Here is a 27,742-nt window from a genome sequence, read left to right on the forward strand (position 1 = left end):
ATAATAGAAAATAGACTAAGAGACGCAATGAAAATAAATTTGGTAATTTTGATTACAAAATAATTCTCATTATATCCAAGTCTTTAAGAGGAAAACTCAAAGCAAAAAGAACATTTTATCTTTATGAGTTTTAAGAATTACAAAGTATACAATATGTAAACACCTTTAATTCCCATTCCTATAACAGAATTTCATTTTATGAATTCTTACAGGAGCACCATTCTTCTTCCCACGCTACTACCCAATAAGAGGCTAACACAGCATACACCCCAACATCCTGTGAGCACACATTCAGAAACATGGGGACTGAGCCAGCTGATACTACCTTGCCTGAGAAATCCCCAGAAGAAATTCAAAGTACCCTCTAAAACTCCTGTTAAGGGGAATCTAGTAAACAAGTATAGCCTTCAATTCCTTGTAGACTTCCACATTCTTCTTTTAAAAATAAATATATAAATTAATGAATTTAAAATAAGCATATAAAATAGCTATTCTGAAGTCTTACAATTATATTGACTTTTTCATAAGAATCTCAAAAAAGAAAGAAACATGCTAACTAGCATTTCCCCAGTTTATATCCTTACATATGAATTATTATTATTATTCAGTATTGATGTTTCTTGGCCAAAAGAAATTGTTAATTAAAAACTGTAAAACTACTTAAAAAAAAAACCCCTTGGAATTTATAAAGCATTCCTTCAACGTTTTTGAAGGTGTAAATATATTATGCTTGCTGCATACAGCAATGCAGAATGTGTGAACATTCCCTGAATGCACTGTACAAAATGTGTACTGATCAGTGTGGCATTAAACGCCTTATCCATGGACATATAAGGAAAAGTCTTATACCATAGTAAAATAAATCTTGAAAGTACTAGAAAAAGTATAAATTAAACTAAAGCTACTCAAGCATAATGGGTCAGCGATGTACATGGCTACTTCTAAATAACTCTGATCTGCTCAGAAATTCAATTCCTCCTTATTAAATTCAATAAATTAATATTTATTGACCTTTTTAAATAAAAAAAAAAGTGTGAGCGGCAGCAAGAGTTCTGCATCTGTTCCATTAGTAACCCTGAGTAATAATGTTAAGGTTTTGAGTTATTACATAGATTTACAGGGAACCTCAATTATGTCACTAGTACTAACAATATATCTGAGCGTTAAAGTCGAACATGAAACTCCTCTCTGCCTAGAATTTTACAATACTTTAGATTAGCATATATTTACTTTAAATCACTAAAAATTCAAAATATAATTAATAAGTCTACAGACAGTTCTTCTTGGGTTTTATGTGTGCTGCTAGAAACAGACCCAGGGCTCTGAACATGTAAAAAAGTGTTTTACCAAAGAACTACCTCCCAGGGCTCTTTTCAAAGGACTTCAAAATAACTGAGTGACTAAACCCCTATTTTATGCTCTTACCAATTCCTAACAAAACATTTACTCTAGAGTCTCAACTCCTCAATAAACCGGTACTTTTCCAGGAACCTAAGCTTCATAGCAATGTGTTTCTTAATAGAAACTTTAGTTTTCTTTACAAAGTAAGTGAAATTTATAATGGGGCCAAGAAAATGCCATACATCCAAGAGGACCTTAGTTTGATCCCCTAAACCTACACTGAGGGAAGAAGTGGACGCAGGAGGACAGCAGAGATGGCTGACAAGTCTGTCTTATTCAATCAGTTCAAAATTCAGTTAGAGACCCTGACTCAAAAAAGAAAAGAAGGGGGGGGGGGGAAGGGATTCATTCCCACTAAAGGATAAAAGGAATAGAAACACATTGCTTTGTACCAGTGAAAATAATGCATGTCTAACTGTGAACATGAAAAAATACGATGCAAAAGCCACTGAGATCTCTAGTCTCCACACACATACGTGCTATTCAACATTTTCTCTCATGCTACATTACAAGAAAAATAAATCCACACCTTATCTTCTTTGTAGAACGTCAAATCATGTACAAATAACCTGGGCCAGGAGAGGTGGCTCAGCAGTTCAGAGAGCCTGCTGCTTTAGCACAGGACACAGGTTTGGTTCCCAGCACTCACAACAGAAGGCTCACAGCTGCCTACAACTCCAGTTCCAAAAGCTCTGACGCCTCCTTCTGACCTCTGAGAGCACCTGCACATACACGGTGCACATCTCCTGACCTCTGAGAGCACCTGCGCATACACGGTGCACATCTTTCTTTAAAAAATACATCATTTTTAAAGAAAACGTTTCTATAAACACTAATTTGGATAATCACTTTATACAGCTGTGGTTGAATATTCAATGAAACATTAAAACTGTGGTGCTCACACATTTATCTATATGGTGATAGTTACAAGGCAATTGTAGTCATGAACCCTAATTATAAGTTCTAAATACCACCTGTTTAAGAATTTATATTTTCTGATCTGATTTAAGGGTTGCTCCAGTGGGGACTCATACCTGGTACTATAAATGCAGGGAGGTCAGAGGTCTAGGGAGAGCCTACACTGCTGATTTGCTAAATGAACGTGTGTTAAACTGCCTTCAAAATGTTTATACCATAGACTAAGGCTACTAAGCTTTGGTCAAAGTACTTTGTGCAGCGGGCAGCAGTGAATGCTCGCTCATAACTGGTCACAATACTGGGACTAAGTGACTTTTGAGTGCTCAGCACTAAACAAGGCATTTATATCATCCCATTGCTAAGACATCAGGGAACATCATGGAAGAGAGGGTAGATGAAGGGCAGAGCCCCAGGAGAGAAAGGAATCGCATGGAATGCTGTACTCCACACAGGAAAGTACTTTGCATCCATGGACATCACAGCACATATGCGTACACGCACAAGACCCAGACGGTCGATGTTCCAGCATGGGGATGGGGAGGGACTCGTGCGGACCCACCACCAGCTGAAGAGCTGTTGGGAGCTAAGGGAGGGGAGTTAGCTTTCATCGGTGTGCAGACACTGATACGCCCCACCATCCAGTGAGCAACTCCGCACACACAGGCAACTGTACTTAAATCCAGTGGTTATAAAAAGTAAAAGCTAGGACTGCAGAAGGATATTTGGGAAGAAGGGCTCCAGAGGTGTGGGAGGACGATAAGTGAGAAGATAGGGGCTGAATATGATTAAACATATTATATACATGTATACCACTGCCAAAAAACAGCTTAAAACACATTAGAGACAGACTTTGCTCTGCCAGCTCTCCCACATGCTACTGCTGTCTCAAGTATACTGACTTTGTATCTACTGCGCAGTTCTCAACACGAAACTGAGCAAAGGCAAACTGTTCTGAGAAAGATACTTTTAACTTATTAACTTACTATGAATTGTACATGCCCGTGCCCCTCAGTACAATATGGCAACCCGTGCATGTATGTAAGCAGCACATATCCAACAATGGCTCTGACACGGACCAAATGAATAACCAGTTAAAGATGACCTACGTCTTTCTTGTCTTTAAACCTCCAGTTGGTCAAACTAACACCAGTAGGGCACATTCAAATTGTGGAATTAATTTGCAAATAGGTTCTCATTATTTCCAGAACTCATGCAGTGAGGGAGCTTTATAATGTTCCAGAGTAGCCAGAGTGGCTGACAGCCTTAGTCCCAGCAACTCTGGACTAAGTCAGGAGGGGTCGACTGAGTCCAGGAATTTGGGAGCATCCTGGGCGATACAGGAAGAATCCCATCTTACCCTTCCTCTTAAAAAAAAAAAAAAGCAGCGTAGAATATTTTCTATTCTTAGTCTAACAATGAACTAATTCTTCCCCAGAATTATATGTAAGTTATAAAAATGTTAAACTATATTCAAAACACTCATGAATAATGCAGAAAACTAATGTTTTTAAAGTTTCCCTCCAAAATACTTGGGAGTTAAAAAAAAGACTTTGAGTTACAGGAAATTTACTTTTTTAGAATCCACTTATGTGAACCACCATTCTTTAGAGAATTGTACAATTATGTTTACATATGTTATTGATTGTAAAAGCCAACTGAAATCTGCCTAGGAGCTTTCCAGAGAAAAAAAGTCTGTAAAATTCAACATGCTCCACAGATGTTCTAGGAGGAGATGCTCACCAAGCTGTGTAAGACACCTTCACCTTAACCGGCAGACCTATGCACGAACACACAGGTTCTATATGTTTATCCTGGGATCAGATCTGGAAATCAGCATAATCCTATTTTACAGAAATCTAAATTTTAGTAGCAAATTACTTGTTCACAGATACTTGTAGAGTCCCCAACTTCCTCTGGTTCTTACTATGAGTATATATTCTTCCCATAATGCCATGCCAAAACTTGGTAAACTTTTTACTGTAGAGTTCATCTGTAGAGCCTATAAAATTGAATGTTTATAATTTACTGAATCCAATCATCAAAACCATTTATTATTGCTGGTCTTCACTTCCCAAGGTAAGTTCCGGGGAGCTCTACCCAAGAGTTCAATACAGGCTGTTGTTGTGAGAAAGACAAAGAACTGCACTGCTAGGTTTAGAAAATGCCTGGGGGTGTGGAGGGGATTGCTTGTTTCTTAAAATATTTTTCAGCTCTTTCGTGCATTTATCCTTTGGTGCCAGGACTCTGCAAATGAAGACTAGAGATCTTTTCTCCACAGACATCTTACACACCTTAGCAGTCTGAAACACACAAAGGAAACTCTAGTATAAACCACTCAAATCTCATAATCTATACAAAATTGATTTGCAGAGCTTAAAATACACTGAAAACATATCCAAAAAATTTTTGATTAAGTCAGAAAAGGTTAGGTAGTTAGCTATAAGTCTCATGAATCCTTTTCTCTACATCTTAAAATCAGCTTTCATAAGGGGAAACAAAGATGTGGGGGTACCATCTATATAAGCAGATATTAAGAAAGACCACACACCAGAGTTTTTGAAAGCTTCGAAGGGATTTTTAAGCTAAAATGGCACAAGAAACAAGCAGTACAGAGTACACAGAGTCCAACATGTGTTGCATCTGTACACGTGAGCTCACTCATGCTCTACTTTTGCTGTGCTATGCAAATCTTGTATTTCTCATTATACTTTATTCTATTCATAGCAATGTTATATAGGAATAAACATTTTTCTTTATAACCACGACCCTATATACTTCAATAAAATTATCTGTGTAGTTTATAGCTCAAGCGTAATAACTCATTCATGAAGTTCGATGGTTTAGAAGAACAAGCATGTAATTTCTCACATGACTACTAGTCCTCTTAACTGGGTTAACAAGTGTCAGCCCTGCCAATCTAGCCCAAGCTCTCCCACAAGTCTGAGGCTGGCTGACATTCTAAGCTGGTCTAGAATAACCTTAGCTGACACTGAACTCTTCTCCACCGGAGCACTTGCCCTACAGAGGATTTGATCAGATGCAATGCTCTACTCCAGGGAGTAGAAGCCCACACTAACTCTTAAGAGGTTTATGCTGGGAACTGATACACCATCATTTCTGTGATGCTAGCATAGATGAATGGTATGGAATAGCCCCCACCCTCCTAATGGGAGTGGCTACACAGTCACATTGCAAAAGGATGGCGTAAGGAAAGGTCAAGAACTGGGGCCATTTTTGCAGTCTTCTGACCCATTGTAAGTGGATATTAGCCCAAATGCTCAAATTATCCTAGATGCACAGAACACATGAAACTCAAGAAGGATGACCAAAATGAGAATGCTTCACTCCTTCTTTAAAAGGGGAACAATATCCTTGGCAGGGAATAGGGAGGCAAAGTTTAGAACAGAGGTAGAAGGAACACCCATTCAGAGCCTGCCCCACATGTGGCCCATACATACACAGCCACCAAACCAGATAAGATGGATGAAGCAAAGAAGTGCAGGCTGACAGGAACTGGATTTATATCTCTCCTGAGAGACACAGCCAGAATACAACAAATACATAGGCGAATGCCAGCAGCAATCCACTGAACTGAGAACGGGACCCCCGTTGAAGGAATCAGAGAGAGGACTGAAAGAACTTGAAGGGGCTCGAGACCCCATATGAACAACAATGCCAACCAACCAGAGCTTCCAGGGACTAAGCCACTACCCAAAGACTATACATGGACTGACCCTGGGCTCCAACCTCATAGGTAGCAATGAATATCCTAGTAAGAGCACCAGTGCAAGGGGAAGTCCTGGGTCCTGCCAAGGCTGGACCCCCAGTGAACGTGATTCTTGGGGGGGGGAGGATGGTAATGGGGGAAGGATGGGAAGGGGAACAACCATATAGAAAGGGAGGGGTAGGGGTTAGGGGGATGTTGGCCTGGAAACCGGGAAAGGGAATAACAATTGAAATGTAAATAAGAAATACCCAATTTAATGAAGATGGAGGAAAAAATGTCCTTTTTCTATTGCTTTTTTCTCTTTTTGGAAGGAAAAGAAAAGGAAATCAAGATTCACAGGTCATATGATTTATGTAATATCTCCCATGATGTTTTCCTTCAGAGCAACCCTGCACCTTTTCTTTCTAGTCAAAACATTTTTCTCTGGGGCGGGGGGAAGAGGAGCAGAAATTAAATTAACTAAATGTTCACATCTCTATTCATTTCACAGGACATGAAGTTAAACTTAGGGCTAGAGTCAGTAAATGATCTTGCAAAGCCCATGTGGTAGAAAAAGAAAACTGACCCTCTGCCCTCCACACACATGCTGTGGCAGGCGCATGCACACAGCCATGGGCAAGCATTAGATGGATAGGTAGAGATGTAGGTAGGCAGGCAGGCTGGATCCATGCATGCATACATGGTTGTTTAAAATAATAAAATAAATAGAACCTAAATATATCTTTTATTTATAAATAAAATCATCCTGGTTCTTTATATATATTTTACATGTTTTAGAAAGTAATATCTTTATCTAAGATATGATTTCCTTTCATTAATATATCCATTTTCTTGCTCATTAATTTCTATAAAAGCAACTTACAGAATTTGTTTTCAAAATCCCATCTGAAATTTCCCGGTTCTCCCAAATCACAGTACTGGCGGCCTTCCAGTCTGCTGCTGCAGAGTGCTTAATACTGCACGTGTGGCTGGACTCTCTGCAGACCACTGCAGCCTGGGGTCAAAGTGAACCTGATCTTTACTAGCTTCTCCCCGTGCTGCAGAAGGCTAGCCCTTGGCTTACAAATGCTAGTCTGCGCCCACTATGTTTTCCCTCACTGAATTACTGCATGTGTGCACTGCCCAGCCACTCTTCCATATTCCCCTCCCTCCTGATGACTGATGGAGTCAGACAGTATTTTCCAGCTTAAAAACCCTGGGATTCATGGACAAACATTTCACAGTGACTTACTACAGAAAAGTAGACAGGATTAGAAAGGAATAACAAACACTGGGAGATGACAAAACTTCATGAAAAAATAGACATTAAAATGCAAACACTTGCAGCGTTCTTCACGACACAGCCCTCTACTTTTGCTCAGAAAGCAACTTCCCACAGCTGAAACATTTGCCAGTGTTTCACTACAGACGGGAACTCACAAATTTTTAACTCCAGCCTTTGCTTTTCCCTTCACACCCATAACTCTTCTCGTAAGGCTGCACAGAGTAGGACACAGAGTGAACAGGGACTGTTCCAAGTGAGGGAATGACAGCCACACGGAAGAAGCCCAACCAAAGCACTTCAGCTTACTTTATAGCAAAGTAAGGTGACTGCGACAGGTGAGATGCTCTCCGTTGCTAAATTCTGTGATTGTCACTTGCATGCAGGAGTGCTAATAATAGTCGGCTACTCTAACTGCTGCTCTATCCCAGCCAATAGGGAGAACGCATTTGAGAGGCAGAGGTGTGTGTGCTTTAATCAAAATGTTTCACACAAACTTCTTGGATAACTTGGAGTGATTCTTGTATTCATTTATTGATTGGCTAGTACACTTGTGTGGGAATGTATACTTGTAAGGGTACCCAGGCTCCGGAGGACATATGGCAAGCAGGAGAGAAGAGTCCTCTCTCTCACACCACGTAAACTCCAGACACGGAGCTCTTACCCACTGGACAACCTCACCAGTCCTTGTGTTTTGTTCTAAAAGATATATCAAAATATACAGATTTACACACAAAAAGAAGGAAAATACCAGTTATTTCATTATTATTACAAAATCATCACAAAGTATTTTCAACTCTAAGAACAGGCAAGAACTGTTTTTGAAAACTATATTTTAAAAATGTGTAGAAACATTATAGGAAAGGGAGCCAAATCTAACCATTTTAGCTGTGAGAATGCTTTTTAATAGATGACATGTATCAACTTCAAGATAAGGAAAGGCTCTGATCTGAAAGTTCATATTCATGGTGGGGCTGAGAGGTGGTTCGGTAATTAAGAATGATGCTGCTCTTTCAGGAGAGCGGAACCCTAAGATCCTAGCACTCAGATCGTGCAGCTAACAGTCTCCTGTAACTCCAGTTGCAGGGGTTGGATGCCCTCTTCTGGCCTCTGCAAGCACACACACTCATATTAGCAGACACACGGGCCCACACAATTAAAATGAGACAAATCTTAAACGAGTCATGCACTACTAGGTTGCTTAAGCTGTAGAAACTTATTTTGTAATAGATCCAGAGGCTACAGGTCTCCAGGGAAGGCGTTGGGAAGTTTGTCTCTTCTCAGGCCCTCCTCCTCCTTGGCTTCCTAACTGTAGCCATGCTCTCAGGTATGCATCCCTCACACCTTTTATTATAAGGACACCAATCCTGCTATCTTAGGCGCCTATTTGCAGCCTCATACTCATTTCTCTTGTGTCATTAACTCCAAAGACAGTCTCACTCTTAAATCCTAAGAGTATCAAGGCACAAAATCCATAGTACATTTCCTTCCTATTTTAGACAGATTCTGTGCTGAGGACTCAATTATATCAGTGCCGTACTCTTATCCTGTGTCATACTCTTATCCTGCAAGCTACTACAGATGACAAAATGGCTCCCCATCACATCTTATCCACCCATAAGTAAAAATGAATTTCATCTCATAAGTATTTCCATCTTCAATGATCTGGTTTTCATTAGCATTTACATCCATGGAAACGTTATTAAGTGCTGCTTCATTGTGTACTCCACTCTAGTGAAGTTGACAAAACAGAAAAGATGCTATCTTCCCTTCTTCCCTTCTTCATTTCCTGCCTGCATCAGATTAACCTCGGTCTCTGTTTCATACTGAATCTTCTGGAATGGAAATGAGAGAACACTAGTATCTGCGAAACACATTCAGAGATCCTCAATTTACTCTGGTAGAGTTTGGGCCAGAACAAAACCGTAAGGCCACCTTAGCCTCCACTGGACCCAATTCTCACAGACACAGAGATTCCTCTCTCCTATTATAGCAAAGTTAACTCACAGGTTTGTTCTTTCCGTGAATAACTGGCTACAGCTGTCAGAATTCTAGCCTCTCCTCCAACACTGCTGAGAAAGCATGGGCTAGCAGACATCCCTGGGTTTGTTTAAAACTTAGTGCACAGCACAGTGACAGAAAGGGGGAGGTCAATGGCTGCCTACACCGTGTTTTTATAAAAACTATCTGAATGAGTTGTCCAAAATGAGACAAAAACAGCATAAAAGAAGAATGAGGATCAAGCAAAACAGGATCTCACTGATGGAACCTGCTCACATATCTTTACCTAAACCCTAAATGCCATTATTAAAATCTCCAAAACGGGGCTGGAGAGATGACTCAGAGCTGAGAACTGCTCTTCCAGAGGACATGAGTCAGTTCCTAGCACCCACATCTAGTGGCTGGCCTAGGTGGATCTAATGCCTCTGGCCTCCAAGAGCATCTACACACACATGAACATACATAGCTATGCTATACTACACACACACACACACACACACACACACACACACACACACACACGCTTTAAAAAATAAAAACCAAATAAATAGAAAAGGTCAGTCATAATAGTAATTTCAAACCAAACAAAAATAATACAAAAGGAAAAAATATATCTTTCACTTGTTAATACAAAGTTAAAATCATAAATAAGACACAAGTTTCCATAGAATGGTATTTTCTTAGAATTAAAAAAAAAAGAAATGATGATACCTGAACCTTGGGGAAAGAAGGGATGCAATGCCACATTTAAGGCTCAGGGATCACCTTTTAAAATGTTATTTTATAAAAACTTTTATTTAGTTACTAAGAGGGAAAGACTGTTTTCTCCAAGGATATAATCCCTGGTGGGTTGTCTGTGGCCCAGTGAGTGGCTATACACCCACATAAAAGTACATCACCAAGTAGAGTCCTCCTGCACAGCCAGAATGTCTTTATGCCTCAGAAGCCACCTGAAGTGCACAGAGGGTCTAATGAGTGTCTAACTGTAAGTGACCTTTCATGACCATCTTCACATTTAGGTAGCACAGCAGAAGCATCACATCACAATGGTGTCCTAGAAAACTTCAAGGAAAAGGGAATTTGTCCTTCCAAGGAGAAAGACATTCCAGTAGTGTTCTTTATGAAATGAGGTCTTGTATCCCCTCCTTGTATTTTGTACCTGAATCTATAAATTGATTACCATCAATCACTTTGTGTGCGTACACACACAAACCCTCACAATGGGCTCAGACACTTAGAATTCAACACTGTGGTAAAGTCATAATCAGCTTTTTCATTTGAGATACATAATCACATTACTGTCAACCTGCTTCACAGAAAGTGTAACGTATATAAAGTACACTGCTCAGACTAACTCAATGTGCATTCTCAACGAATGTTAACTATTATCCTAATGTCGCCTCGCTTGAAAATATCAGTGTTAAATTTGGCACTGTTCAATTCCTTGGTTTTTTACTGTATCGATATCCTGGTCCTTTACGCTTGGCTTTAAGTGTAAAGTGTAAAATTCTTATTTGACTGGCTCTTGCCTTCCTTTTCAAATTTACTTCCTTATCATTCTCATCTTTCCTACCAACTTACAAAACGTCAACAAGTCCTCTTGCTTTCCCTCACACATGCTCTACTGTCTTCTCATCTCAGGGTTCCTAAACGCAGGATCGCTTTGGCCAGGACAGCTCTGTCCCTTGTAGCACCCTCCTCTGTATGATTTAAGTCCCGACTAGAAGGAGACTTTCTTGGGGGCCAGGCTGTACAGTGTTTCAGTGGTAGAATGTTTGCCTAGCCCTAGGCTTAACCTGATGTCTACCGTAAGAACAACAACAATGATAACTGCTTTACATGTGGTAAATCCTTCTAGGTTCTCCCTGTTTCACGTGTGTGCACGTGGACACACACAAGCCAAGGTATCCCTGTGGAAGTCACAGAACACTGCAGGAGTCTTTTCTCTCACTTCACACATGGGGCCCCCCATCAAGCTTGGTTTGTTAGGTACCTGTGCGCTCTAAGCCACCGCACCGCCCCTCTCAACTCTTCATTTCCTTTAGTTGGACTTTACCCAACAGTAATCACAGCACATAAAACTACACGGTTTATCTTTGAGCATCCCTGTACTTTCATATCACAGCACTCACGTCCAAGGGAGCAAAAGGCCCGGAATGGCAGAGCCCTAGAGCAAAGGATAATGTTCCACACCTCAGCCCACAGCTAACTATTATTCTACGTCAAACGCCAAAAACAAGTCAATCAAATTGCAAGTCATGTGAATTCGTTACTGACAGATTTCTCTAGGAGGTGGTAAAGGATAAGGGGAATGGAGTCGAGCTTCAAGGTTAGTGAGCCCCAAAAGAACTGTGGCTGAAGAACAGCCAGCTTGTACAGTGGTACAGTCTCATTTCAGGTCCTCTACTAGCATCAATCTAATCCAGTGTGTCCCATGATCAACTCTACTGGAATTTACAAAATCTCTCATTCCCGCAGCATCCATATTTGTTTAACTAAACTTCACAGCAGACAGAAGTCAAAGCAAAGTCAAGAATAGGAACGCATAAACACCAAAATTCCTACTGCTCTACTTCTTACTTTACTAGGGTTGCCATGATACAACAGTTAAGAGATACTAAAATCTATTAAAGCATTCAAAAAAGTACCAACAATACTCACGCATCATTTGAGCAAGTCATAAATTCTCCTTTTATTTTGGGATGCCATGAGCCAGTATGAAGCATTGCTGTATGGCCCTTAAAGAAGAAAGAGGAGAGGGTATTAAAAGGTAAAGAAAGCATGCTGGTATCATACATTTAAGAGTAAAACACCTAAGGGCACCCTCGAAACCCACAACCTCACTTATAAACTAGCATTGTATTGTGCCAATTTCATCTCATACACATGCTGGATTTCCCTTGTTTCCCAGTCTCTGATGAGTCTGGAAACCAGCAGTCCTTACCTGTCACAGGTTCCTAATAAGGAGGATAAAGTAACTGGTATGTTCTCTTTAGGAAAAAAATAAGAGGTAAAACCTAAGGCAGACGGGTCCTTCTTTAAAGACATGATCTTTTCTTTCAAAGAAAATAATTAAGAAATTAGAAAGCATTTACAAATGAGCAAAGCAAGAGATCAAGAAAGAAAATTCTTATATCCTATAACTTAACAATATTGATTCTACAACCTAGCTGTAAGAATAAGTATGAGGAGAGGGAAAATATTTCAAACTAACAGAAAAAGTCTCTCTACCTAAAATAGAGAACATAAAAATACTAGAATCAAAGAAACATAATAACGGTATAAAATTACTATACAGCCAAGCCAAACAGAATAAGCATCAAATACAGATGCACATACAAACACATTCCACATCCCACAATCCCACGGAGCGCAGTTAGGGGGAGCCTCTTACACAGTGAGTTAGGATCAAGAGAGGCAGAAAAGAGGCTGACAGCTCTTTTTAAAAAAAAAAAAAATCTATTTATGTATTATATACAGTGTTCTGCATATATGTCTGCATGTCAGAAGAGGGCACCAGATCTCATCGATGGTTGTGAGCCACTGTATGATTGCTGAGAATTGAACTCAGGACCTCTGGAAGAGCAATCAGTGCTGTCAACCTCTTAACCATCTCTCGAGCCCGACAGTTCTTATAGAACAATGACAGTATGTCTAACAAATCCAAAATAAAGCCAGTCAAGAAAAGTGTCAGCGCCACTCTGGAAAGAATAAATTTGCAATCAAAGCCTGAAACTAATTTCCAGTCCAAAGTGTCCACAACACCTCAAACAGTATTAGTGTCATCCTGGCAATCTATGGAACGAACAGGGACCACCAAGGTAGCGTCTCTTAAAGTGCAGCAAGGAGACATGAACTGAAGCAGTACCTATGGGGACTAGAGAAAAAGATGAGGATCTCTGTATCTGAACTTGCAGCCATGTTTCTAATTCTCTACTTGCCACACCTGCGTGCATCCAAACACATATGTACAACAAGGAAATCTTGATTTATAGTCTCTAACTCATTTTCAATTTGCTTCCCAGTGAAGCTATAAACCTAGGAGTCATCCTTAAATACTCCCCTAACCCTAATCCCTGAGTATTCTAGATATAATCAAATCCCATCTACCCGCCAGTCTCTTGCCAAATCTATCAAAAACACCCCTCGAGTCTACGTTCCTCTCACTACCACTCCCTCCTCCAGAGCCAACAGTATCCATGGTCCTTCATCCGTTACTTCCAGTTGTCAGTCTTTCACTCTCGTTCTTATCTCACGTGTTCCATACAGCAATGGAAGCCCAGTTATAGCGCAGTTCTGCAGTCCCTGACGCAGAGAGTCGGGAGTACCACCAGAATGTGCTGCACTCATAAGAAACTGTCAAGGAATACATTAAAGGATGCAGTTCTAATGCCACACTCTCATCTCTAGTCCTTCACTAGCTTCCAACATCTTTCAATAAGCCTGAACAAATTGCATTTTCTTTTTTTTTTTTTTTTTTTTTTGGTTCTTTTTTCCGGAGCTGGGGACCGAACCCAGGGCCTTGCGCTTCCTAGGCAAGTGCTCTACCACTGAGCTAAATCCCCAGCCCCAAATTGCATTTTCTGCTTGTTAGTTTCCTCACAACTTTACCGTGCTCCTTCCTGCCCGGTGTGCACCAGCTGCTGCCTGCCTTTTGGTGCCTGCTTTTCAGTGCCTGCCTTTGGCTTTCTCCACTGCACAGAGCTCTTTCCGCAGATAGAATTCTTTCCCACCTGCTGGAAGCCTCTTTATTTTCACTCTCCAGTGGTGGCTTTTCATTCATCTAGCCCCAGCTGGAAGCATCCTCCAGCCCTCTAAACACAGCTTAACCCATGTTCTATCCACAGCCCCTATTTCCCTAAAAATAACGCAATCATAACGTGCTAAAAGTTGGGCCATGGTTCTTCCTCCCAGCCCCATGATCCCAGAAATAAGACTCAAATTCAAAATATATTTACAAATACCTTGGCCATATAGGTAGACTCTTCTCTGACTAGACATAACTTAAAATATCCCATTTACATTGTGTCACGTGGCTGGTTACCTGTGCTCAGGTCCATGCCTCCAGCTCTCCACATCTTCCCAGTGAATGTCAGCCTGACTCTGTCAGAGAATCCTTTCTGTTTTCCTGATGTCCCACCGGTTTCCTGCCTAAGCCATAGCCCATAGGCCTTTTAACTAACAGGTGATACATGCATACAACACATAAGATACATTCTCTACAATAATGTGAGATTCTCTATCCATTGACGGCTTGTGAAAAAAATGTGAAATTTCACATATTCACAAACAAACATAGATCAACGATCTAAAATCCAACATAGATGGAAACAAATGAGCCTTGCTGTGTTTCCGATAAGGAAGATGTATGAAAGGCTAAAAGGAAGTAGAGAGAGGATGTACCTGCAGTGGACTGGATGCTGGCCTCCAAAATATACCCTTAATCCCAGGTCCTGGAATCTCTGAAACAGTATTTTTAGAAATAAATAGGGATCTCAATAGGCGCATTTACAACACAATTCCCAAGACTCAGGAAAAATCACAGAAGGGAGAATAAAAAGCATTTAAGAGCCAGAGCACCAGGATCCTGCCTAGCATCTTCTAGACATGACAGTCAGCATGCCAATCTGGACTAGAGAGAATGCCAGTGGTGCCACACCTGCATAAGAGCTACAGGCAATCAGTGGCTGATCAGAGAGGGAGAAGAGAGAGATGAGCTCCCCGATGGGCTATCCAATGATGGGTGAGTGCATATCTGTCTGTCTACCATCTGTCTGTCTGTGTCTGTGTGCAAAACAATAATAAAGAGGAAGAAGTCATAAATTTGAGAGAGTGGAAGGGACACTGGAAGAAGTGAAAGGTAGGAGAGCAAGATGAAAATTAGATATAGTACTCATAAAAATTTAAAATCTCTACATAATTTATCAATGTGGATCCTACTGCTGATTGTTACTATTCTTCTAAAAGAACAAAGTAGAGGACACAAAGAGAAAGCTATATGAAGCTGACACTAGAGTTGTCTAGCCACAAGTCAAGGATATCTAGAATCACTGGTGGAGAATGACGCAGGAAGGATTCACCCCTTACAGTCACTGTAGGAAGTAGAATCCTATTTATACCTGTACGTTCTCATTTCTGGCCTCAAGAATTGTGAAGGAATTAAACATGTTTAAAACCACAATATTTGTGGAAATTAATTACAGTAGTCTATAGAAAGTAGAAAATACTCTCAGCTTAAGACAAAAATAGTAGTGAATTCTAATTAATACATTTGTTTTCTCTTTGCAGTGGCATGCATTAACAATTCTAAACTGCTTTCAATACAATGAAGAATTAATCTTGTGAATAAATATGCTGGGGCTGATGTAAATCAGGTTTCTCACTGTTGGAGAAAATAGCTACAAAAATGGGGAAAAAATGGGAAAGAAAAGGACCATAAGGCTCTTTGTAGCGTTCTAAACTAATATGAAGATACAAATAGAGAGAGGTGTTTATTTGTATATGGACATGCCATCCTCCCACTTCATATGCTGAGTATCTGGAAAGCTATAGCGAGTCTACAAAGAGACCCTGAATTCTAACAACAAATTTCCAATTAAAAGAACCAGGGTTTCCTAGAAAAATGATTGACCCCAGCACTGGAAAAGGAAGAGGAACCTGAAACATCTCACTGTGCTAAAAAGACAGCTCTGCAAAGCAGTTGGGGCAGGTTCAGGGGTAAAGTACAGGCTGGAGGGGCTTTAACTTCTGGGAACCTACAATATCAAACAAACAATGGTAGTGAGGTACTGTAAACCACTAGCTACAATAAGAGCCTCTGTGTGCACACTAATGCAGAAAGCTAATTATTTTAAAGTCTCAGCTGTGGTGGTATACACCTCTAATCCCAGCACTCAAAATAAAGCAAAGAAAACTACAAGTAAAAGTCTACACGACAGAGAGAGAGAGAAAGAGAGAGAGAGAGACAGAGACAGAGAGACAGAGACAGAGGGACAGAAAGAGACAGAGACAGAGAGACAGAGAGAGACAGAGAGAGGTCTTTCTTGCTCATTTCCTTATAATATATTAATTGATAAATATAAAATGATTTGCAATCATCACAGAAATAATCTTTAAGACAAGAATCACCAATAAATGCAAAAACTAGTAGGGGAAAACTTGAAACTAAGTATGATATTCATAGGACCACATACTCTCTCTGCAAATTACTCAATAATTACAAAGAAGAAAAATTTTATACTAGAAAAATCTGACATACACAATCTTATACAAGTAATCAAAGTTCACATCATTAATATGGTACGCACAGGCAGAATACTATTTTGATGGCCATCTTAACACATAACCTGACTAGACTGGGCCTCAGATCCCTGCACTGCTCACCCCTCATCAGAGAAGCATCTTTGCAGTAGATGGTAGTTATCACAGAGACCCACAACTGAATGGTGTGCATTGGAACACTCAGTCCTGAATGGGCTATCTTTATCAAACCCCTCCATTCAAGGCTCAGAAATCTACGTAGAAGAGAAGACAGAAAGGCTGTGAGAGCCAGAGATGCTGGACTCCAAGGAAACATTGTCTTCCAGACACAACAGGTCTGGCACACATATAAATTCACAAAAAATCTGAGTATCGTCCTGTATAGGGTGAACCCAGACAAAATCCCAGCACTGAGAAGGTGAGACTAAGTCCCACCATAACCAAGAAGCCACGTGCAATTGATACTTGCTGAGAAAGGGAAAATCCATTTTCTCCAATGGAGTGAACTGGGTATATCAACCACACTCTAGGCCAGGCTAGTAGGTCAACACAAAACAGACTTGGGATTTTTTCTACATGGCTTTATGTTGTGTTTGCTTTTTTTATATATATTGTTTTTGCTTTTTGGCTTTTTGTTTGTTTGTTTGTTTGTTTGTTTTCTGGGAAAGAGAGACCATAAAAAGTTGGGAAGGTATGGCAGTAGGAAGGACATGAGAGAATTAGGGGAGGAGAAAGATTCTCATCTGCAGCATACAGCACTGGGTCACTGTTTCTCTACATTGGCATCAGCTGGTGCACACGCCCTTTTGGTATTTGTTTTTGTCATCTCCTTTGCATATTAATTCATTTAAAATGTGAATAATTAATTCCATGTTCATAAGCACCCCTTCAAGGCTTAAAAACTGGGCAACATGGTAAGACACTGTATATCTTAATTTTTCCCAACTCATCCTATTAAACCCTCCTAACATTTCCACAAGCTGCCTACGACTGCGCTTCCACCAGGAATTCAGACAATACATGCCAAAGAAATAAAATAACTGAGAGCATAAATCATAAATTAAATGAATGAGGAAAAAACTTATCAGATATGAAATTTATCTAAGAACTATTTGGTTTTTTATTGTTTTAGAATTCATATATATGCAATGATGTGTTTTGATCAAATCCATCCCCATTCCTTCAAATTCCCTACCAATATTCTTTTTTTTTTTTTTTTTTTTTTGGTTCTTTTTTTCGGAGCTGGGGACCGAACCCAGGGCCTTGCGCTTCCTAGGCAAGCGCTCTACCACTGAGCTAAATCCCCAACCCCCCCCCCCACCAATATTCTTACATTGTGAGAAAATAAAGTGAGGAAGGGTACTGAAGCCCTAGCTCCTCAGTTCATCAAAGAGCTAGAATGTATTCAGAGACACTTAGCTCCATTTCCATTCAAGTAGAAAATACACGCTATCCTACTCTTTACTGATCATAACAAAACCACTGAAGAGAAAGCCGGAAGTAACTGTCCGGGGAAGAAAGCAGAATCGTAAGGAATACAGATCTTAAAAAAACTAATACTAATCTTAAAAAACTAATACTGGTACATCTCTGGGGTAATTTTAACTTCTGTATATCCAATCTAAGGCTATGTGGCCACCACAACTGACAAGAGTAAGCCAGCACAGAAAGGGATGGCTCTCCTGGCTTGAACAAGGGTGCTGTGTTCTAGGTGGGAAGCTAAGGGTAAAGTAGGGAGAGATGAATCACCTTTGTGGCAAAGCTTTAGTAATTTAAACCATAATTTCTTTTCTCTTCCTACCTTCCTACCTTCCTTCCTTCCTTTATTATCTTACTCAAACATTGTTATTCTTCTGAAAATATACTGATTTGCATCTATGGTTATTTTTAAGATATTCAGTAAGTCAGCAGAAAGGGCAGGTGAGGCAATGGCTAAGGATCATTACCACCCTTGGACACAGCACTGGTGGGTAAGTTGTCCAATGACTGAAGGCAGAACCAGCTAGTGAGTCTTCTCCAGGAAAGCCTTGCAGCACCTGAGGCACTGTGGGAACATGAGCTTGAAGTTGGAATCACTGGATCATCAGTGATTAATGTTTCTGTGGATTATAGCTCCCACATAGCTCAGGTTTTAGCTTTGCAGTTTTTATATGTAAATTTCTCATACTGCAGTCATCTATACAGAGTATATAATCAAATATGGCAAAATCTCTGGTACTCTGCCTTGCCTGATGGACTACACTAACGCCATGATTATGCAGCTGACAGTTATTGAGTCTGGGGCCAGCCTACACTCCAGTTGGAAACAGCCCTGCTGTCAATGGCCCAATTATTTCAAACATTTTCACCAGTTTGCAGCTTTCTTTGGAGGCATTTGGAGGCAGTGCCCAAGACAATACCCACCTTCACTCTCATACCTCTGCATGCTAACCACGCACTCTCCCATAGAGCTTTATCTTCAGCCTGAATATATGCCATTGTATATGAAAGACTTATGAGATTAGGTTATCCAATGGAAAAGCAGATGTAGGTCCAATGCCCCATGAATAAAGGGACTATTCTGTGAGTATCTAGATAAACAGAAAATAACCTATAGCCACCACTTACCAAAAAAGCAAAAACAAACAAAACTATCCCAAGATAAATAACAAAAGCCAGGGGGGTAGCTGGAGAGAGAGCTCAGTGGTTAAGAGCACTCATCACGTTTACAAAGGACCGAGGTTTTGGTTTTGGTTCCAAGCACCTCTATGGGGACTCACGATTATCCATACATCCAGTTCCAGAGAATATGATGCCCTTTCCAAACCTCAAAGGGCATGCATACATACATACGTTACATATGGCAAAACACTCATACGCATAAAATAAAATATGTAAATCTAAAAGGAAACTTTAAATCCAGCAGGTTAAGAATAGAATTTGAAAAGTATGCAAGAAGTTTTAAGGAAAAAAAAGGCACTTGGGAGAGGGCTCAGTCAGGGAAGTGCTTGCATTACAAGCATGAGGACCTGGCCTTGATCCTCCGAACCCAGGGAAAACATAGGCATGTGCAGAGGTCTCAGGTCCTCAAATGTATACAGGCTATGGCCACTGCTCTTAGTTGCCCTCCAGAACTAGACAGCAAGAGATTATTACAGAAGGCACTGCATACTTGGTACAGGACATAGAAACGAATGAGAGACTGCGCTGGAACTGCCCTCCCTGCTGCCACAGTGCCAGAAAGGGCTATGACGAAAACTCTAGTCTAACCATAACCCTGAGCTCTGAGAAACACTGTCTCAAAAAATAAGGTAGCGAAGCAATTGAAGAAGATACTCTCCATGTCAAACTTCTGACCTCTCCACATGCCTACCTGAGAATGAATACTCATATTGTCACAATGAGAATGACAAAGGGACACTCAATATCACTGGTTATGAAAATGTTTCTATTGGAAATACACATGAAATCCACTAAACATCGTTTATAGTGGCTAGACTCAGAAAACCAATATCCCTAACTGCTAGAGAGGCTACAACATAAAAACAGGTCCATCTAAAGTCTACTCACAAATGTCTGTGATGGTTCTGTTCTTGTAAGTTTGTGCTCAAACGGCCAGTCATCTACTTATAGGATAAGAAGGAGAAGTCAAGGCCAAAGGTTTTTTTGCTTCATCAGCTACTAAATGGTGATGTCATTGGTGAGATAATAAAAACAGCTGCAGAAGGCAGAGGTCTATAAAGAAAAGCCTTAGTTTTCTTTTTACTGTTAGGCTGGGGGCTAGTATACATCTAGCTTAGTGTGTCACTCCAGTAGTAAGAGAAGGTGAGAGCTGTCTCTAAGATGTCAGTGTCAATGCAGGGGAGTTAATGCTATCTGACCCAATGAGTGCAGTCGGATGGCAAGTAAAAAGACTAGACAGGGCTCCTTGATAAACCTGGGACACCCCAAGACTTAGAGGTTGAATTGAAAAAGGATGAAAAGAATACTTAATGAAGCAGGAAGAAAACCAAATAGATGCACTGCTAGTCAAGGAAAGATATATCAGGAGGCAAATCAACTATGCGAACTATGCTAATTAGCCAACACACTAATCCAGTTACAGTACTCTAAGAACTGAGAGACCACGGATACGATAAGGACAGATGCTGCTAACACGTGACTAATCTGAGCACAACAGAAGGACTGAGAAACAATAAGTGATGAATTCATACAAAATATAGGCTCCTCAACGATCCAATTAATCTGTCTAAAGTGGAAATAATCAACCAATTATTAAACTGAGGAAAAGAAATTTTAATGATTTCCAGTTAGCAGGTGTCTGGCCCAATTTGATCCCACTAAATACCTATCTTTGGGCCAGGAATAGCTTATAAATTACAATAAAAGGAAGCACCCTAACAACTCAGGACGTACCTGCGTGTGAGAAGGTGGGTACCTGGCTTTTCCAGCCTAGCACATTACTCCACACTTCCCCTCTTCTGCTGCTGGGTTCAGGGACGTGCAGTCTGTCAGCCCCCAGCCCACGTGCACCCCATGACAGCTATGAATAAGGCCAACATCAAAGCACTGAGAGGTAGGTCTGCAATTTGTCTCTGTAGCTCAATTGTGAAGACTCCGTATGTGGACACTGTGGACAACGTGCTATCTCACTTATGAAGACGGGGGCAGCCTGATCCACACAGACCGGCCTGATAGCACAACCTGAGGCAGAGCCGGCTCCATGCTCACTGGGATGCAAGTCTGCTGCCACTATTCCTTGCTCCCATACTCGGGAACTGTACAGACAGCTCCTACTTAAGCATTTCAAACCTTTAAACTGCCTTTTCCTGTTCAAAGAGCAACCCAACATCAGTCCATGCAGGTATACAGAGAAGAAAGAAAGAAACTGATAATTTATTGATAACTATTGATTACAGCTGAAATAGCATCTTAGCATATTAAAAAACAAAGCAATAGAAATGGCATTCGTTAGTAAACACAAAGGAACACCTTAGCACTCAGAACAAGAACACAAATAAATACATTACATTGAAAAGGCTCCGAGACTGTGAATGTTACTTCTTGTTTGTAAAGACAGAACCGTGACAAAGGCCATGGGAATGTTAAGTGTTACTGTGTTCAAACAGAGACCAAAATTAGTCATAACAAAATGAAGTTCAACTAAGGATTCTCAGCTGGATCTAAACAGATGCAGTACCACAGCTATCACTAGTGGAAAATTTTTAAAGTGACACCTATTAAATAACCATTAATGACTAAAACACCTTTTTATCAAATAAGTTGGTTTCTGTCTTTCCATCTTTATCTAAATAATAGAGGTCTTGGGAGAGGCAAGAATATTCCTTTACTCAACAACCTTAACAGAAAATTGTACCTAGAAAGAAAGAATTAAGTAACTTCTTGTCTCTCGTGATGTGCTCTACGCTGCATAGAGAATACCACATATCCATGACCAATACTATATCTTGTAATCTTGTATCACCCACCCACACAAAGACACACACACCGATCTATACTAAACCAGCTATTCCTGTGGCTGCTTCAAAGATTACAACCATAAAGGAACTCGCTGCTGAAGTACCATTTGTTGTCAGAGAACAGCAGGAGCCTCAGGATCCACAAATACAAGTGCCCCTGTCATTGGCATGGTGCGCTAACAGCTCACTCTCATGAAGACATGAAATGCAGCAAGGAAAATACTTAGCACAGTCTGTCTGTCCATCTTAATAAACATCACAAATAAAATGTGTGAGAATGTTTTGTTAAGTGTGTATAAAGCTTTAATTTGGAAATTAGAATACTTTTTCTCAGGCTGGAGAGATGGCTCAGTGGTTAACAGCATGGACTGCTCTTCCAGAGGTCCTGAGTTCAAATCCCAGCAACCACATGGTGGCTCACAACCATCTCTGATGCCCTCTTCTGGGGTTTCTGAAGACAGCTACAGTATACTTATATATAATAAATAAATCTTTTAAAATAATACTTTTTCTTTAGTCATGGTATTACAGGCTTTTTAGCCCACCTTCTCTGATACAACTTCTCAACTCTACCGTAATTATAAATTTCCAGTAAGTGTTACAGTTACAAAAACAGGATGGAGGCTAGGTTTAGCACAGGCTCGTCACTTACCAATCTAACCCTAGTAATAATCAGCCACACAGCCATTTCCTTCCATGAATCAAGTTCTATAAAGCCCGGGACTTTAAAACATCTGAGAGACATAAATACCCCTTTGAATACATCACAGAGAAATTTACCCTCCTTCAGCGTCTACCACTCCAGTGACCTAGGTACTCCAGCAGCACAAACAGCTCCTCTTCTGAAACCATGAACTTGTAATAGTCACTGATCTGACAAATAGTTTGCATCAGCTGCATGATAAATTCTAGATAGTCCATAGATAGTCGACATATCCATCCGCATCTCAATTTCTTAGCTCTTCTATTTTCTATATCCTAAACATCAGCTACTGCCTTAGGGTAATCTGGCGTGTTCTCATTGTGCCTACAATAGGGAACTAACTTTTTTTTTTAATTTAGAGAATACTTTATTAGTTTTTGTAATCAAACCCACGTAGATAAGACCTTACATATTTAATACAGTGTGTGTTACCCCTGTACAAATGGAAAAAACTTAAGTTCAACATTTCTAGACCAATATGGCTGTTAATTTCTGTACAGTGCCAACTCAACACAGTAAACGGGGATACTTTTTTCCAAAGTTGACAGCACAGCTAAAGTTTCAAAAAATTCAAATTATATAACTGTATATATATATTTATATTTATATAAAAAGACCAATAATAGCAGTGTGTTATGCATCAACAGCAGCAACAGCTTTTCCAGGTTCTGCAGTCATCTGAACAAAACTGTAGAGACATCCAGCACACTCCATTAAAAAAAAAAGTAAAAAAACAAAACCCGAGAAAACAGCACAGTTCTGTTACTCTTGTGGTACCTGGCACTATTTTTTTTTTTTAATTAGCTTCTCAATCATCATCTGGAAAGAAAACATTCTGAGCAACATCATTAAAAACAGCTCTGATAAAGCACGGTCACTACTACGTATCATAAAGCAGGTACAAGCTATTTTACATCCACAGAGGTATGATACAGTACTGTCCTACATCTATAATACTAGAGGATACAATTTAAAAGGCATTATTTGAGACTTGATTCTACTTTTCCAGCAGAGGGCCCAAAGGATGGTGTGACACAGCTTTGTAAAGAAACATACTCTAGACAGGATTTCCTTTCACTAGTGGCACACTTCTAAGGATTCATTCTCTCCATGAATGTCAGCTAAAACCGTTATTTAAAAAATGAAATATCCCTAGAACAAAACCGTATAACCACCGGATTCACATGAAGATGACCTAGTGGAGACAAGCTTGACCTCACCTTACCAACAAGCTATCAAATCTGTTATGTTTAAACAGTGAGACCTCCAAGGAAGGAGATGCCAAGTAGTGCTTCAAAGCTTCGGACCACAATCAAACACAGCATCCTTTTCAACAGAAGCAGAAGCTCATCTGAATATGCTCAAGGATGCTGACATCAACATTTAATCATCTCCTCACTCATCCAGGAAGAAGGGGAGATCAGTTACTACTGTACTTTATTGTGTTCAACCAAATCACCATGTTACAAAAATAGCAAGCTGCCATAATAAAAAATAAGGCTCCTCTATCCAGCACCACTGGTGTGATTCTGATAGGTCTGCCTTTATATGTTACTTGACCTTTTTCCCTTACTGCTTTTAATATTCTTTCTTTATTTTGTGCGTTTGGTGTTTTGACTATTATGTGACGGGAGGTGTTTCTTTTCTGGTCCAATCTATTTGGAGTTCTGTAGGCTTCTTGTATGCCTATGGGTATCTCTTTTTTTAGGTTAGGGAAGTTTTCTTCTATGATTTTGTTGAAGATATTTACTGGTCCTTTGAGCTGGGAGTCTTCACTCTCTTCTATACCTATTATCCTTAGGTTTGATCTTCTCATTGAGTCCTGGATTTCCTGTATGTTTTGGACCAGTAGCTTTTTCTGCTTCACATTATCTTTGACAGTTGAGTCAATGATTTCTATGGAATCTTCTGCTCCCGAGATTCTCTCTTCCATCTCTTGTATTCTGTTGGTGAAGCTTGTATCTACAGCTCCTTGTCTTTTCTTTTGATTTTCTATGTCCAGGGTTGTTTCCATGTGTTCTTTCTTGATTGCTTCTATTTCCATTTTTAATTCCTTCAACTGTTTAATTGTGTTTTCCTGGAATTCTTTCAGGGATTTTTGCGATTCCTCTCTGTAGGCTTCTACTTGTTCTCTAAGGGAGTTCTTTATGTCTTTCTTGAAGTCCTCCAGCATCATGATCAAATATGATTTTGAAACTAGATCTTGCTTTTCTGGTGTGTTTGGATATTCCGTGTTTGCTTTGGTGGGAGAATTGGGCTCCGATGATGCCATGTAGTCTTGGTTTCTGTTGCTTGGGTTCCTGCGCTTGCCTCTCGCCATCAGATTATCTCTAGTGTTACTTTGTTCTGCTATTTCTGACCGTGGCTAGACTGTCCTATAAGCCTGTGTGTCAGGCGTGCTGTAGACCTGTTTTCCTGTTTTCTTTCAGCCAGTTATGGGGACAGAGTGTTCTGCTTTCGGGCGTGTAGTTTTTCCTCTCTACAGGTCTTCAGCTGTTCCTGTGGGCCTGTGTCTTGAGTTCACCAGGCAGGTTTCCTGCAGGGGAAAAGTTGGTCCCACCTGTGGTTCCAAGGCTCAAGTCTGCTCGCGGGGCACTGCCCAAGTCCTCTCCGCGGCGGCAGCAACCGAGAAGATCTGCGATGCTCTTTCCAGGAGCCTCCGCGCACCAGGGCTCCAGATGACGCTTGGTGTTCTCCTCTGGCGTCTGGACGTGCACAGAGTGCAGCCTCCTCTGGTCTCCCAGGCGTGTCTGCCTCTCTGAAGGTTCAGCTCTCCCTCCCACGGGATTTGGGTGCAGAGAACTGTTTATCCGGTCTGTTTCCTTCAGGTTCCGGCGGTGTCTCAGGCACAGGGGTCCTGCCGCTCCTGGCCCTCCCCTACGGGAACCCAGAGGCCTTATACAGCTGCCTCTTGGGCCAGGGATGTGGGCAGGGGTGGGCAGTGTTGGTGGTCTCCTCCGCTCTGCAGCCTCAGGAGTGCCCACCTGATCAGGCGGTGAGGTCTCTCTCCCACGGGGTTTGGGAGCAGAGAGCTGCCGGGAACTAACTTTTATCCCACTACCCCTCAATCAGAATATTTCATCCTAAACCCAGAATCCCCCACAAAACCCAAAAACATCTCATGAGGAAAACAGTAAAATAATGTGGAAGGAGAAGATGGGGAGAACTGTACAAGATAGCATTGTAGCCATGAAAATTCCTTATGGAACCCAGTACAACGTTCCACAGCGCGCACCAAGTTATGTTTATGTAAAATACCCTACCCTGTGAGTATACAGACGTATATAAAATACCCTACCCTGTGAGTATACAGATGTATATAAAATACCATACCCTGTGAGTATACAGATGTATATAAAATAACCTACCATGTGAGTATACAGACGTATATAAAATACCCTACCCTGTGAGTATACAGACGTATATTTTGTAGTCCTTATGTCTTTTGTACCCCATTTCTTCTACTTTTTCTCTCACGCCAACAGCAGCAAATCTTAGTATATGTATATGTGTGTAATATTTATGAATGTGTTCCTATAGAGGGGTGTGTGTGTGTGTGTGTGTGTGTGTGTGTGTGTGTGTGTATTCATGTGTTGGACAGAAGTCAGTCAGTATCGAATGCCATCCTCAATTGCTTTCTACATTATTTGTTAAGACAGGGTCTCACTGAACCTGAATCTATCCAATCCGACTAGAATGTCTGGCCAGTACGTTAAGGCCCAGGAGTCCAGCGGTCTCTGCCTCCCTGGCACTGAGATTAAAGCAGGTTGCTACACATGGCTTCTACACGGGTGATTGGGATCTGAACCGAGATCCTCATGCCTGCCTAGCAAACACTTCAGCCAATGAGCACCTCCAGAGCCCCACAACCTACTGAAAGCCCATCCTAATATATTCCAACACAAGCAGAGAACATTGCTCTGCCAGGAGATGGTGGCCCTCGCCATTTCTAATCTGAGGCTACTTATATGTGTAAGTGTCTTTTCAGATGAATCTACTTCTGTCCCTTCCATTATTAATATAAAAATTCTTTCCTCATCTTCAGTACTAATCTTTCCTTTTCAACCTGATCACAATTCCTCCCACTTCTTCAAGGAGCTTTCTCACTACTTAGTATGTTTGGGTTTTTTGTTTTGTTTTGCAGAATTATATTAGGTTTCAATTGTTGTGAAACATATGTCACAAATTTAGTGGCTTATAGGACCCCTCATTTATTATGATGTATTTCACAATGTGGCTGGACTCTGCTGAGTGTTTCTCAGATTGGAGTAAGGATTCCAAGAGGATCACATTCCTTTCCTGGAGCTATGAGGAAGAATCTACATCCAAACACATTCAAGCGTTGGCGAGTAGACATTCCTTGTGGTTACAGGACTCGGATTCTCAATTCACCACTGTTCATCCATGGGGAAGGGAGTACTACTCTGAGCTACTGAAATACATGCTCATTTCTTGCACTGTGTATCTTCAAGGATAGTAAAGAAAAATCTTTCTCATACTGCATCAGACAAAAGTCACACTGACAACTTTTTTTTTTAAAGATTTATTTATTTATTATATATAAGTACACTGTATCTGTCTTCAGATACACTAGAAGAGGGCATCGGATCTCTTTTACAGATGGTTGTGAGCCACCATGTGGTTGCTGGGAATTGAACTCATGACCTCTGGAAGAGCAGTCAGGTGCTCTTAACCGCTGAGCCATCTCTCCAGCCCTTTTTTTTTTTTTTTTTTTTTTTAAAGAACAACTTTTTATAAGAAAATCTTATCCATACTTCCTGTTGGAAGAGCCAAGAATCATTATCTTGAAACTTCTAGGCTTTACCTGATTTGACTGAAAGCATCAATGAACAGTTTACTGTGTGACTGAGAACTCTAATCTTCTGGTCTTTCAAGGGTCCACAGCCACACATTTGCTGTCTTGACTCCCACCAAACATCCTGAAGTGATTTGTTAGAATCATTTCCTACCTAATAGACTAAACACTTAAAAAGCATCCAATCTAATCTTTT

The 27,742-nt window shown here is 40.5% G+C and overlaps 1 protein-coding gene across 2 annotated transcripts in view; it reads right to left on the minus strand.

Moving 5' to 3' along the window:
- Wdr70 (WD repeat domain 70) overlaps positions 1-27,742 on the minus strand; it is a 239,948-nt gene that overhangs the window by 142,045 nt on the left and 70,161 nt on the right. For both annotated transcript variants that reach the window (XM_087618324.1, NM_001013909.1), the window contains exon 9: positions 11,970-12,046. In XM_087618324.1, the coding sequence (XP_087474450.1) occupies positions 11,970-12,046 (77 nt within the window). The remainder of the gene's footprint in view (positions 1-11,969; positions 12,047-27,742) is intronic.

This window comes from Rattus norvegicus, chromosome 2, assembly GCF_021556685.1.
Source record: "Rattus norvegicus strain SHRSP/BbbUtx chromosome 2, alternate assembly SHRSP_T2T, whole genome shotgun sequence".
Classification (NCBI taxonomy): Eukaryota; Metazoa; Chordata; class Mammalia; order Rodentia; family Muridae; genus Rattus; species Rattus norvegicus.